The sequence below is a fragment of the Terrapene carolina genome, unplaced genomic scaffold, assembly GCF_002925995.2.
Source record: "Terrapene carolina triunguis isolate 2854851 unplaced genomic scaffold, T_m_triunguis-2.0 Scaffold58, whole genome shotgun sequence".
NCBI lineage: Eukaryota > Metazoa > Chordata > Testudines > Emydidae > Terrapene > Terrapene triunguis.
In genome coordinates, this window is record NW_020664409.1 from 45615748 (window position 1) to 45629275 (window position 13528).

General features: G+C 38.2%; 1 protein-coding gene across 1 annotated transcript in view; it reads right to left on the reverse strand.

The window, feature by feature from the left end:
* PXDNL (peroxidasin like) overlaps positions 1–13528 on the reverse strand; it is a 291769-nt gene that overhangs the window by 74074 nt on the left and 204167 nt on the right. Inside the window, exons 15-19 of the mRNA XM_026647339.1 lie at positions 11158–11316; positions 9731–9843; positions 7198–7354; positions 4339–4447; positions 237–394 (exon numbers count right to left, since the gene is read on the reverse strand). Of these exons, the coding sequence (XP_026503124.1) occupies positions 237–394; positions 4339–4447; positions 7198–7354; positions 9731–9843; positions 11158–11316 (696 nt within the window). The remainder of the gene's footprint in view (positions 1–236; positions 395–4338; positions 4448–7197; positions 7355–9730; positions 9844–11157; positions 11317–13528) is intronic.

Consider the following 13528-nt stretch of genomic DNA (forward strand, 5'->3'; position numbering starts at 1 on the left):
AATGGTTTTTCACTTCTTGTCCTAAGTCGTGCAGTGGTACTAGAATAGAATGGCTATTTTCCAACCCTAGGTGCAGTATAAACCCTGGGTGCATTACACTATGTATAATGCTTTGTATAATGCCTTCTGGATGAAAAAAAATATAAAGATAAGATATTATTGCAGGTCAAATTTCACCCGTGAGATACAGCAATACATTGCAAAGTGAAAAGATACTAGCTTTTACTGATACTCACCTATTCCATCAAAATCAACATGCAGACCCTGTTTAACGTGCTCCTGTATCAGCTGAAGTGTTTGCTCAAAAATCTCTCCTGCTCTTGCAATCTCTATAGTGAAAGGATCCCGTGGATAGTGGAATTGAGCCAACAGATCATTTGGAGTCCGGGGACGCCTGCAGAAATGAAAAGGACCTATTGAAACCAATATATTAAAACTAATTTCGGTGTAGAAATATGACCAGAGTTTCTCTGTAACATCTGAAAATAATCACAAAGAAGTTAGCCTGCTTCAAGAGAGTAGTCGTAAACGGATGGTGTGTAGAAATCTACATGCATTAAAATATTTAATTTTCTCCCTTTATATGGGTGTTTTGTATATGTTATAGAGCAAAGCCAAAGCAATCATGGAGTGTTAACACTACTCTACAGTGGGATATCACAGAAAATATTATTGCTCATCTGACCCTCATACTCTCCAACAGCCAACTCATAAAGAGACATTTACGGTATTTTCAAGGAAAGAACATTCTACCTTCTCCTCACCGTCCTTTCTGGACTAGTTGTCTGATTTCCCTTTTGTTAAAGGAAAAATGCATTTGGAAAGAAAACGGTGTCAATTACACTGTCTACAATTTTTGAGAAGTCGTCTGCTTCAGAGAAAAAATGTGCTATTTATTATGTATTTTGATGTGCTGAATTCAAATATGACAATTAAAACAATTGATTGGCTACTGTTTCTAAGATATTTAAGTTTTTACATTTTATGTCTATGTATATTGTGTAGATAGTAGAGTTTTAATCATAAATTGTAAACCTAGGTCTTTTCATGTGTTTATGGTTGCTTTAGATGATAATATTTTCACCTGTCCTGTTTATGTAACACTTTAAAAATCAGCAAAAGGGTTATATAAATAAAATTTATTATGAAACAAAAGGCAAAAAACTATTCTGTACATAGTTTAGTCCTATTCAGTGTCTACTCGGCGCTTCTTGGCTTGTCTCTTGTATTCATTAAATGGAGCATCTCTTGTCACTGTCCACCAATAGTCTGCAAGCATTGATAGCGTTTCTCCATTGTTGCAATGTCCTGGTGAAATCGCTCGCTGTGCTTGTGGCTCACTGCTCCGCAGTTCGGTGGAAAAAAATCTAGATGAGAGTGCAAAAAATGTATCTTTAGTGACATGTTGCAACCAAGGCTTTTGTATGCCTTGAGGAGGTTTTCCACCAACAACCTGTAGTTGTCTGCCTTGTTGTTTCCGAGAAAATTGATTGCCACTAACTGGAAGGCTTTCCGTGCTGTCTTTTCCTTGCCACACAGTGCATGGTCAAATGCATCATCTCGAAGAAGTTCACGAATCTGAGGACCAACAAAGACACCTTCCTTTATCTTAGCTTCACTTAACCTTGGAAATTTTCCACGGAGGTACTTGAAAGCTGCTTGTGTTTTGTCAATGGCCTTGACAAAGTTCTTCATCAGACCCAGCTTGATGTGTAAGGGTGGTAACAAAATCTTCCTTGATTCAACAAGTGGTGGATGCTGAACACTTTTCCTCCCAGGCTACAATGACTGTCGGAGTGGCCAATCTTTCTTGATGTAGTGGGAATCTCTTGCACGACTATCCCATTCGCAGAGAAAACAGCAGTACTTTGGGTATCCAGTCTGCAGACCAAGCAAGAGAGCAACAACCTTCAAATCGCCACAAAGCTGCCACTGATGTTGGTCATAGTTTATGCAGCTCAAAAGTTGTTTCATGTTGTCATAGGTTTCCTTCATATGGACTGCATGACCAACTGGAATTGATGGCAAAACATTGCCATTATGCAGTAAAACAACTTTAAGACTCGTCTTCGATGAATCAATGAACAGTCTCCACTCATCTGGATCGTGAACGATGTTGAAGGCTGCCATCACACCATCGATGTTGTTGCAGGCTACAAGATCACCTTCCATGAAGAAGAATGGGACAAGATCCTTTTGACGGTCACGGAACATGGAAACCCTAACATCACCTGCCGGGAGATTCCACTGCTGTAGTCTGGAGCCCAACAGCTCTGCCTTACTCTTGGGTAGTTCCAAATCCCTGACAAGGTCATTCAGTTCACCTTGTGTTATGAGATGTGGTTCAGAGGAGGAGGATGGGAGAAAATGTGGGTCCTGTGACACTGATGGTTCAGGACCAGAAGTTTCATCCTCTTCCTCGTCTGACTCAAGTGAGAATAATTCTGGTACATCAGGAACCGGCAGTCCTTCTCCTGCTCTGGTCACTCAGGGAACAGAAAACTACTCATCCAGTGACCAGTATATTTGCCCTCTACCAGACTCCTGTACCCCACTGGTCTGGGTCTGTCACACCACCTTCTTATCTGCGCTAGCCTCTGGGATGGAGATGATAGGGGGAGCGTTGAAACATTTGCAGCTGTTGGAGGGAAAAAAGGGAGTAGTATTTAAAAAGACACATTTTAGAGGACAATGGGTAGACTCTTTCATGGTGAACCAAGCTGTTAACATTACATAGCACATATGCTTTCGATAAAAGGTCGCATTTTGCCTCTTATATTGAGGGCCTGCCAGTTTGGTGTGAGAGATCACACATGCAAGGCCGGGCAAGAGAATTCGACTTGCAGGCAGCCATGGTAAGCCACAGTCTTTCGCCTTCTTCAACCTTCATAACATGTGGGAATGGTTTCAAACAGCAGCGCTCTCCTTTCCCATACTAAGCACCCATTGGGTTGGCCATTTAAAAGGAGGGGCTGTACTGGCCGCGAATGCATCCCAAGACTTCAGGGCAAATTAATCATTAAACACGCTTGCTTTTAAACCATGCATTATATTTACAAAGGTACACTCACCAGAGGTGCATTCTCTGGCTTCATGGTCCGTGAGCCCACCTTGGGAGGGCTGGGAGGGTATTGGCTCCAGGGTGATAAACAGTTCCTGGCCGTTGGGGAGAATGGTTTCTCCACTTGCGTGCTGTGCGCTATCCTCATCCTCCTCCACCTCCTCATCTTCCTCGTCCCCCAAATCCTCATCCCTTTTGCATGAGACTCCCCCCTTGCAGGTGTCCATGGACAGGGGTGGGATAGTGGTAGAGGCCCCCCCCTAGAATTGCATGCAGCTCATCATAGAAGCGGCATGTCTGGGGCTCTGACCCGGAGCGGCCGTTTGCCTCTTTGTTTTTTTGGTACACTTGCCTGCACTCCTTAATTTTCACGCGACACTGCTACGGGTCCCTGTTGTAGCCTCTGTCCATCATGCCCTTGGAGATTTTTTCAAATATTTTGGCATTTCGTCTTTTGGAATGGAGTTCTGATAGCACGGGTTCGTCTCCCCATACAGTGATCAGATCTAGTACCTCCCGTTCGGTCCATGCTGGAGCTCTTTTGCGATTCTGGGACTGCATGGTCACCTGTGCTGATGAGCTCACCACGCTGGCCAAACAGGAAATGAAATTCAAATGTTCCCGGGGCTTTTGCTGTTTACATGGCTAGTGCATCTGAGTTGAAAGTGCTGTCCAGAGTGGTCACAATGGAGCTCTCTAGGATAGCTACCAGAGGCCAATACCACTGAATTGTGTCCACACTACCCCAAATTTGACCTGGCGATGTCGATTTCAGTGCTAATCCCCTCATTGGAGAGGAGTACAGAAATCGATTTTAAGAGCCCTTTAAGTCGACAAAAATGGCTTTGTCGTGTGGACGGGTGCAGGGTTAAATCGATCTAACGCTGCTAAATTTGACCTAAACTCGTAGTGTAGACCAGGCTAAGAAACCATGTCCTGGCTACAAGCAAAAATATATTTTGACAACTTAATTACAGTACACTTTTTTGAATGCAGTATTGTTGTAGCCGTGTTAGTCCCAGGATATTAGAGAGATAAGGTGGGTGAGGTAATATATTTTATTGGACCTACTTCTGTTGGTGAGAGAGAAAAGCTTTTAAGCTCTGTGTAAGCTCAAAAGTTTGTCTCTCTCACCAACAGAAGTTGATCCAATAAAAGATATTACCTCACCAACCTTGTCTCTCTAGTATTTTTTTTTGTAATTTAAAAACACCCACAAGTTAAGCAGAATAAAAACATGAACAATTTCTGTGAGCAAAGATAAAATAAATTCTTACTGCGAAAACAAATTTCTTCTTGTGGAGTTAATTGCACTGTCAACTTTTTGGATGGCATTGAGAATGGATGATTCAACAAAGTTATCACCAGCTTGTCTACCTTGCGATACTGCAGAAAAAAATCCATAGTTTGAGAAATGTCTCATTTTTAAAGTTCAAATTTATGTGATATAAATAGCATTTAATAACATTTGGCATTTTAAAGTGACAAGCCTTACAAGAACAAAAAAAGCTGTAAATCCTGACATTTATATTAGACATTGCAAAGAATAGGCAATTATCTTCCATACAATAATCCTAGCTGCCATGTTCAGAATTGGTGAAGAGATACAGGATACCTTCAGATCACTGGTTCAGATCCGGTTAGTAATGACAGAATGTTATCAACATACAGCTGCTTAGTGACTTTTGTGAAATGAGTCTCACTTCAACTCTTAGAGGAGAAGGAGCCACCCAAAAATCATAACAGAAATTGAATCTCAGTAGAAAGGGTCACAAGGACGAAGTACACTGAGCTTTCAACAACATTTTTGTCATCATAGAAGGAACCAGTCTGAGGTCCCAAAACCCCAATTGTTAAGAAACCATAAACATTGTTTTTTAAGGAATAATTCATTTTTGGGGCAAGGCGCTCAGCACACATAATCAAACAAGAGCCACATGTTCATATGCTCTCACTGTTCTGTCAGAGTAAAGCAGACGGGCAATATTGAGGGATCCTCACCATGGATCAGTACTACGAAGTTACATTTGAAAAAGGAAGTTAGCGTCATAAAAATGAAGCATCTGGGAGTCGGCAGAAGGGTATAAGGTAAAATAAACAGGACTTGTAAAAACCTTTCCATCCCAGACAATCTCTAGAACACTACAAAACCCCTGAAAAATAAGCAAGAGAGTCCATTACCATCATCTCACCCATTTTCCAATTAGCCCTTGCTCCCTAGTAAAAGCCAGGAAAATAGTGGAGCTCTCCAACATGAGAGGTTCATTGTGAAAAAAGTAGGGTAGTGATATCTGATGAGGTTATTAACTCATGTAAATTAGTCACAATGGTAGTTCAGATTAAGTTGTGCTTTCTCAGGAGAAAATATCTACTGAGAGAAGTTACGGGTTGCTCAGTGGACCAATCTACACAACGTACAGCAGCATTTTTTAAAAAGCTACAAGCTACTTTGGATATAAATGAGAGAGCACAGACAATCTTATATGGGATAATACATGCAATATATTATGCTCAATTGATGTCACTACAAACAAAGAATGAATAGAAGATAATATGTATGGATAGTTGTTATAGTTGTATAATAGAATCTATACACTTTACTATTACTTTGGGAGGAGGGCTTATAAAAGATAAAGGTCCGTTTGTATTTAAATTTTAACTGATTGTACCACTCCTTTGTCAAATACAAAATAAGCATGGGAGCCCCTTATGGAACAAACATGTTAAACCATCAATTCTCATTGGTCCATTCTCAGAGACTGACAGAACCAATAAGGATTCCTGACTCTGAGAGAAAATACTTTGTCCAGATAGTTTTCTGCACTCTAGAGCTGAGAGCATGCACACAGATGCCAAAATACAGTCATTTTTAGCAAACAACCCTAAATGGCTCTAAGAGCAACCCCCCGAAAGTAGAAGTACAAAATTGTGCCATGCAAAGCCATTAACGTCATCCTCCAATTTGTCTTTGGATTCCTTAGTTATTAGAAATGCATTGTTAAATTACAGTCTGTAGGACAGAATTAATTGGGAGATCAGCACAAATGGCAAAATTACTGCAGCATGTTCAGAAAGTACCATCTTACATTCTTAAATTTCGTGTTTTATTACAATGACCTTCAAATGGGTACACACAGGGAAAGAGCAAAAAAAAAGAAAAAAAATCACTCAAAATTTTTTCTTGATGATTTCTTCATGCACCAAGTAGCTCAATTTTTTTTGAATGCAGCAGAGTTTTCTTCTTAAAAGGAAAAAATGTGATGTAAGCCAAGGCATATCATGCACCTAGTAAATCCCCTTCTAGTGACCCTGAATAGGACTGCCACATGATAATTGTGTTACAAATTCCCGAAATACCTTTTTGTTGCATACAAATGTCATTACAGTTTAATTTGTTATATGCAATGTTGTTGTAGTCATGTTGGTCCCAGGATATTAGAGAAACAAGAAGGATGAGGTAATATCTTTTGTTGGACCAACTTCTGTGTAAGCTCGAAAGCTCGTCTCTCTCATCAACAGAAGTTGGTCCAATAAAAGATATCACCTTACCCACCTTTTGTTTCTCTAATATTCTTTGTTATATAATTTTCATTTAATTATAATGTATCTGCCTCTTTCCTTACTTTTGAGGGATTTTGGTTTTTTTTAAATCCATAATATTCTTTTAACTTTTTTTTTTTAATAACAAATGAAATACATTCTCAAGCTTAACTTTCCCTCAGTTCAATTTTGGGTCTCAGAATAATTCTACTTCTTGAAAGGCATTATTGCTTTAATAAACACTTTTAAAAAAAGATATCTGCTAACGTTATACAGGACCTGCTTTTGAAATGGCAACCAGTACCTCAAAGCTATTTGGGGACAAACTGTTCTTGGTTTAACAAAAAAAGACAAGGATAAAGGTAAATGTTTATGAGGTGATAATTTTCCTTGACATATATTTCATTTTCTTTGATATTTAACATTATAATGTCTACTAACTGGAGAAAGAGAAGAGTGCTGTCAATTAAATATTTAATAAAAGCATATTTACAATTTGCCTGTCAAAAAAACTCTACACTTATCAGAACTCAAGACACAAGGCAGATTTTCAGAAATTGAAACATTAGTAGAGGAACAGCTACTTGGAAACTTACTGGTAACAGTCAGCACCATACTGGTTGTAGCCAGGCCAAAAGAGTTCCTTGCAACACATTCATATCTCCCCTGGTCTCCTTGTCCTAAGTCTCTGATTGTAAGAGTGCCATCCGAGTTCACATGGAATTTGCCACTCTCAGTAATCTGAACACCAGTCTACAAACAAAAACACCCAAAGTGCATGTTATTGGTGTCTCTCAATTTCTTCTCAGAAAAGGTGGAAAGCTACTAATAATGAAACATCTCAAATCAACTACTGACTAGAGGTAGTCTGATTCATGAAGGCCCTAAACACATGGAACAATTTTTGTGGGGGACTGAAAAAAAATGTTTTAGATTCCACCACAGACAAGTCATAGGAATATAAATCAGAGTGCTTCAAAGTCGGGGGTGGGGATCTGTTTTGTTTTTCTTTCCCATTAATGTACTAGTGTCCTCCCTCTTACTGATTTATCTGTACCTGGTAATTTGCAAAGGTGACATGTGAGGATACTGTGGAGGTAGGAGAAGTCTTGGTGTAACTGACTGACTGAGTATAAAGGACTATTTGGGCAAAGTATTTTCTCTCAGAGAGTCAGGAAATCTTATTGATGCTATTAGCCTTTGATAATGGACCAATGAGACTGGGGTGTTAACATGTTTGTTTCACAAAGTGGCTTCTTTGCTTATTTTGAGGTTGACAGGAGTGGTACAATCAGTTCAGATTTAAATAAAAATTAGTTTTATTTCTTTACTATTACTTTTTTTCTATAGAGGATAAAGTGTTAGATATATACAGTAAACATAACAGTTATTGATTATATTTAAATCAGGAGGCTTTCTTCACAAATGAAAGGAAAAGGAAATGTATAGAGTCTCCAATACTGTAGCAATTTAAAGTTAAAGTCTTGTATACGTAAAAAACCCCTAGCAAGAATTCCATCAGGACAGGTACCATATAGGATAAACGTAGGGTGCCCTACACTAAGCCCCAACATGGGAGCATGCCAGGAGTGGGGCTGCAAGAGGAAGGGGGCAGATTGGGCTGGGAGCAGGATCTCAATAGCACAGAGTACTTTGGAGATTCTAGGGTAGGAGTGCGAGCTCTGATGGTTTGGTAATGTAAAGTGCAGTTATGACAACTATATGGGTAAGAGAGTTTAACAGATGAAGCTTGAAGGAAAAAAGATACAGACCAGTGAAGGAATACAAATAATGCAAGATGGCGCTTGTTATAAAAATAATAAGGTAACCGTTGTTATGCAGATAATTAGTTTTGTTGTTAGGTAGATTAAGATGGTTTAAAAGGTTTTTGTGTTAGTTAAAACCACAAACTAGTTTAAGCTCACTGAAACCACTGCAAGAGGAAGGGTTGTGACCTCTGCTACAGGAAGAGTCTGAGAGAAGCAGACAGTAGCTGACAGAAATAAGTGCAGTTCACAGCTAAGCATAGGATATAAAAGTGGGTGTTGAACAATGAGCAACCAAGACCACGAACACCTGGATGATGTAGTGGGACCCCCTTATCACTCTACTGTAATAAGGCCATTGCTTATAGTATGAGGGAAACATTATTGCAGTAGGGGTTTATAGTCATGTTGAGTACAGCATATGGGATGTATTTCCTTTGGTAAAAAGCCAATCAGATTTTGGGAAATAAAGATACTTTCAGTGAATTTTCAACTCATAGCTTTATCCTTAGAACCAGATCCAAAAATTACAACAGCCAACCCAAGGAGACATGGTGGGATGTCATAAAGGAAGACATGTTAGCATGTAGTATGATAGAGGATATGGCATTGAACATAGCACTTTGGAGGGAGAGGACTCCATTTGATGGGATTAACACAAGAAAGATGACGATGACTTTGGAGATTCTAGCACAGCTCCAGGTTATAGCATTACCTCCAGGCAGAACTGCAATGAATTAGAGCAGCCCCCGGGGCCACCTAATTTATGAAGGAGGCCATTTCAGTCCCGAAGAATCCCAAGTCTTTAAGTATGGCATAGCACACTCTTTCAATCCTTGTATTGTACTTTTACTGAAAATAGGCTACGGTTAAAAAACCTTTTATGTACAGTAGATTTGTATAGAGATTTTACTCTTTTAAAGCCTTCCAAAATGTAATAGTTTAATGAATCTGATCTATTTTGGATGAATTTTAGATTGTTAAATTGTTTTAAAAAAGAAGATGTTGCTTTTAAGAAACAATACTTAGGACCAATTTATGTCATCCACTTGTGTTGCTCTCAATCTATAATCAGGGACAGAATCTGCCCTTAGACACAATGGCTTGCTAATTTTCTGATGTAAAGACTAAAAAATACAATACAGGCCTTTAAACGACAGACTAAATTGCTGAAGTTTGCTCTTTGTCATTTTCAAAAACATTAACAAATATTTTTAAAAGGATTGTTTGAGGATTACAATAGGTGTCTATATTTTGGTAAAAACCACAGCTGCAACTGAACAATACTGGGTCCATTACTTTTAAGATTCTGTATCAGCTGGACAAGACTGAGAGCCCCGTAGATATAATCAAGTAAACCTACCTTGCTCCAGCTGATTGTGGGCTGAGGTTCTCCACGTGCACTGCAGGGAATCTCTACATTCTTTCCAACCTCTGTGCTGGTATCTTGTGGAAGTTGAGAAAATACTGGCAGAGCTGCAGAAAACACAAACACACATTCCTTATATTGTCATCTCTTCTAATACCCAACAGTGTCATCGACTTACACTTTCCTGGATTGATTATGTTTGCCATGGCTAACAGATCCTCAGCTGGTATAAACTGTTATAGCATCATTGACCTCACTGGAACTATGACAATTTACATCAACTGAAGATCTGCCCCTCGGAGTTTAGTTACTGTAATGAGAACAACAAAGCCATACTATCCCATGTAATAAGAAAACAATAGAAAAATCTTACTAAACTTTGGAAAGGTCTTATTCCGTTTACATTCATGCTATAACATTCACTAGGTTCAGATGAGTCCCATCTCCCTAAGATCATATAAAGGTCCTTTGTTAACTTTTCTGTTTCTATAGTTTAGGGCACGGATACTCATATGTTCAAATATGTCTTAAGTTAGTAGGAGAAAAATACCTATAATGGTACTATCACAAATTACAGAATCATAGAAAGTATGTTTGAAAGGGACCTGTTAGGTTATTTGAGGATGATGCATCAAAAAAGAAAAACACTATTTTAGGCCATAATTTCCATAAATGGGCCTAATTTTGATTTAGATGACTCTACTGCATTTGCGATGAGTACATCATTAAGTAAAATGGTTCACTACCCTATTGCCCTAACCAATTTTATTTTAATTTTAAAATTACATTTGACCTTTAATAACAACCTCTTGCTTCCTGTTTTGCAACTGGTGTTTGATAGAAACAATCATTTCCTTCTATTATTGCCCTTTAAATATTTATATGAAGTAATAACACATCGGGGAGGCACTCTTATGTTCTCACAAGTAACAATGTTGACATTGATGATACTACATTAATAGATTAAACGCTTTTAAATGGCAAGGAAAATTCACTCTGCTTGCTGTAAATCCAAGAACTATATTTATAGATAATATTACCATATTCCATAATACGGAAACTGGATAAATATACCCTGGGGTATTTTTTTGTTTGTTTTGGATTTATATTTATATAGGGCCAAATTCTCTGCCCACCACCACAGAAATGCTTCATGGGAGCTGGAATCCTCTCCTGATAGCCTGTGGAGTGTTACTGGAGTTGTTCCTCAGCAAAATACGTGGCACAAATGTGAAACGAACAAACCAGTTATGCACAGGATTCTGGTACTGAAAACAAACCATGATTTTGTCTACTATCCCCAAAAGTGAAAATGATGTTTCTAAATACATATTTATCATTAAAAGTGTGACCATTCGATAAGTTTATAGGCACATTTATAACCTTAAAAACAGCAGAAAACAAAACGCCTCATTTATTACCTTTGGGTTGCACATTCAGCTGGACGGTCACTCTCCTTACACCCAAAGCACTGACAGCTTGGCATTCATACTGGCTTTGATCATGTTGGGCCACATGTATAATACGCAATGTTCCAGATGAGAGCACTGTGTGGCGTCCATCAGGAGGCAGCTGACTTCCTGCAATGTGTCAAACAACGGAGACATACATATGGTAAATTACACTCATCTTATTTACATACTTATCATAGGGTTTTTTTAAATTATTATTTTAGTTAACATTTTGGGAGGCAATATATATTAAAAGGCATTCCCTTCAAAATTCTTGACATGGTTAATTGTGAGCATTTTGCTCTTTCCTTTCAAATTCTACCATTGGTGGTCTTTTTCTCTTTGCTTATTAAATAAGATGTTAATTTAGTCATACTTTTAAAACATTAAAATTGCCAGCAACTTAGCATAGAACTCGAAGAGCATTTGATAATGTTTGATAATACCAAATTCGGAAGGGCTAATATTCATTATTTAGACCTTGTTATGAAAAAAGATCCAGTCCACAAAAAGAGAAATTGAATGACCAGACAGTCCAATGACTTGATATAGTAGTTTTTCACCTCTGGAAAATGTAAATGGTTTAATTTTAGTATCTGCTGACAGTACTTGAGTGGGGAACAATAGGTTATTGAGCAATGTGAGTTGCTTGCTTCAATGTCATGGACAGATAATGAGCTATTCATCATCTTGCTAATAGTGTTGCTTTTTATTGAGGGGTGTGACAACAGAGAGATCACTATGTGATCTGAAGGAGAGCCAGAGTTGATAGGTGTTGAACTCAAATAATAATAATAATAATAATAATAATTAGTTCCCATATAGTGCTTTTACTCCATATGTCTTTAGACACCGGAGGTAAGCATTATGATAATGACGATTTTACAGATGAGGAAACTGAGCATAGAAAGGTGAACTGACTTGCACAAAGTTATTCAAACAGGGCAGTACCACAGCCAGGAAGAGAATGCAAGTCCACTGCTCTGTCCACTAGGACACACCCCACCTCAACAAACCTGAACATTTGGCAAGGATTCAGACTACTTAAGGAAGCAATCAGAATATGCCTTATGAAAAAAGTTATCAGAAACTGGTTATAAAGTGAGCTCTTTTTCTTTAGCTTCCAGATTTGCACTAGTATTGCTGTGTAGGAAGGAATGAGGTTAGCTGGACACTAAGGTTATTGTGTAACAGGATAAATTCCTTAATATTTACTAAATAAATAAACTCTTGTCCATGTAATCCCAGGGTGACTATATCAGTATTATTTCCACCATGTAAATTGGATTGCCACAAAATTCAAAAACTGAAGATCAAGTGGTATTGAGTTGTTTGCTAATTTGAAACTCTATTGCCAAGCAACCCCCTTGAGCTATTTCCTCATTTTTAGTAAAATTACTAAGTAAAGTCCATAACATATCATTGCTATTTAGTAACATAAGGACAAATCCTCACATGTTGAATCCTTGCACAATGGCAGATTGTGGCCAATACTGCAATTTATCACATAATTACAAATTGATTACATATCCATAGGTTCCATAAAAGAAGATTGTTCCAAAATATTAAACATACTGATATGAACTTAATTTGCTATTGCTTGCTTGGAAATAACTATTCAGAAGCAGATATTACAAAGTGACCTTTTAAATCTATGGATATTTCCAAAATTACAATGTGCTAAATTCTAACCTCAGTTAAGCATGCAAAATTGAACAGAAGATGCACATGCTTAGTTGAGGGCAGAAGTCCACCCAATATCCTTAATTTAAAAGAAAACGACATAAACCAGGTGAAGTGAGATTTTTGTTAAACAGTAACATTATGTTTTGTCATTAATATTACAGCAAGCAAAACTGTTCTACCAGTAGGCATCTTATTGTAATTATACACTATATAAGGCCCCAGCTCCAAAGAGTCTAAGGGCCAACAACTGAGGCTAGAAAGGAAAACAGAAAGACTGGTTGTGCAAACTAAGTTACGGGGGTAACTCAAACTTAGAAATGGCATGGGCATAGCATGATTGAATAGGTTGTAGATTGGTTTGTTTCTTAAATTGTATTGCATATACAATAAACGTCTTATAAAACAGAAATGTCTTCATCCTACTTCTTGCGAGTGCTGTAGTAGGAGTTGATCGTAAGGAGGAATTTGAATGACAAGAGGAAGGTTGCCTGGCAAATCAAGTCTGTAAGGGAATTCCAGGCATGGGGATGGATATGGGAAAAGTGGATGATTGGGCACGGAGACCAGCATCATAGACAGATCAGAGCATGTGGTTTTTTGCTCACATGTGATGACATAAGAGATTAGGTAAGAGTATTAGATAAATACAAATTGC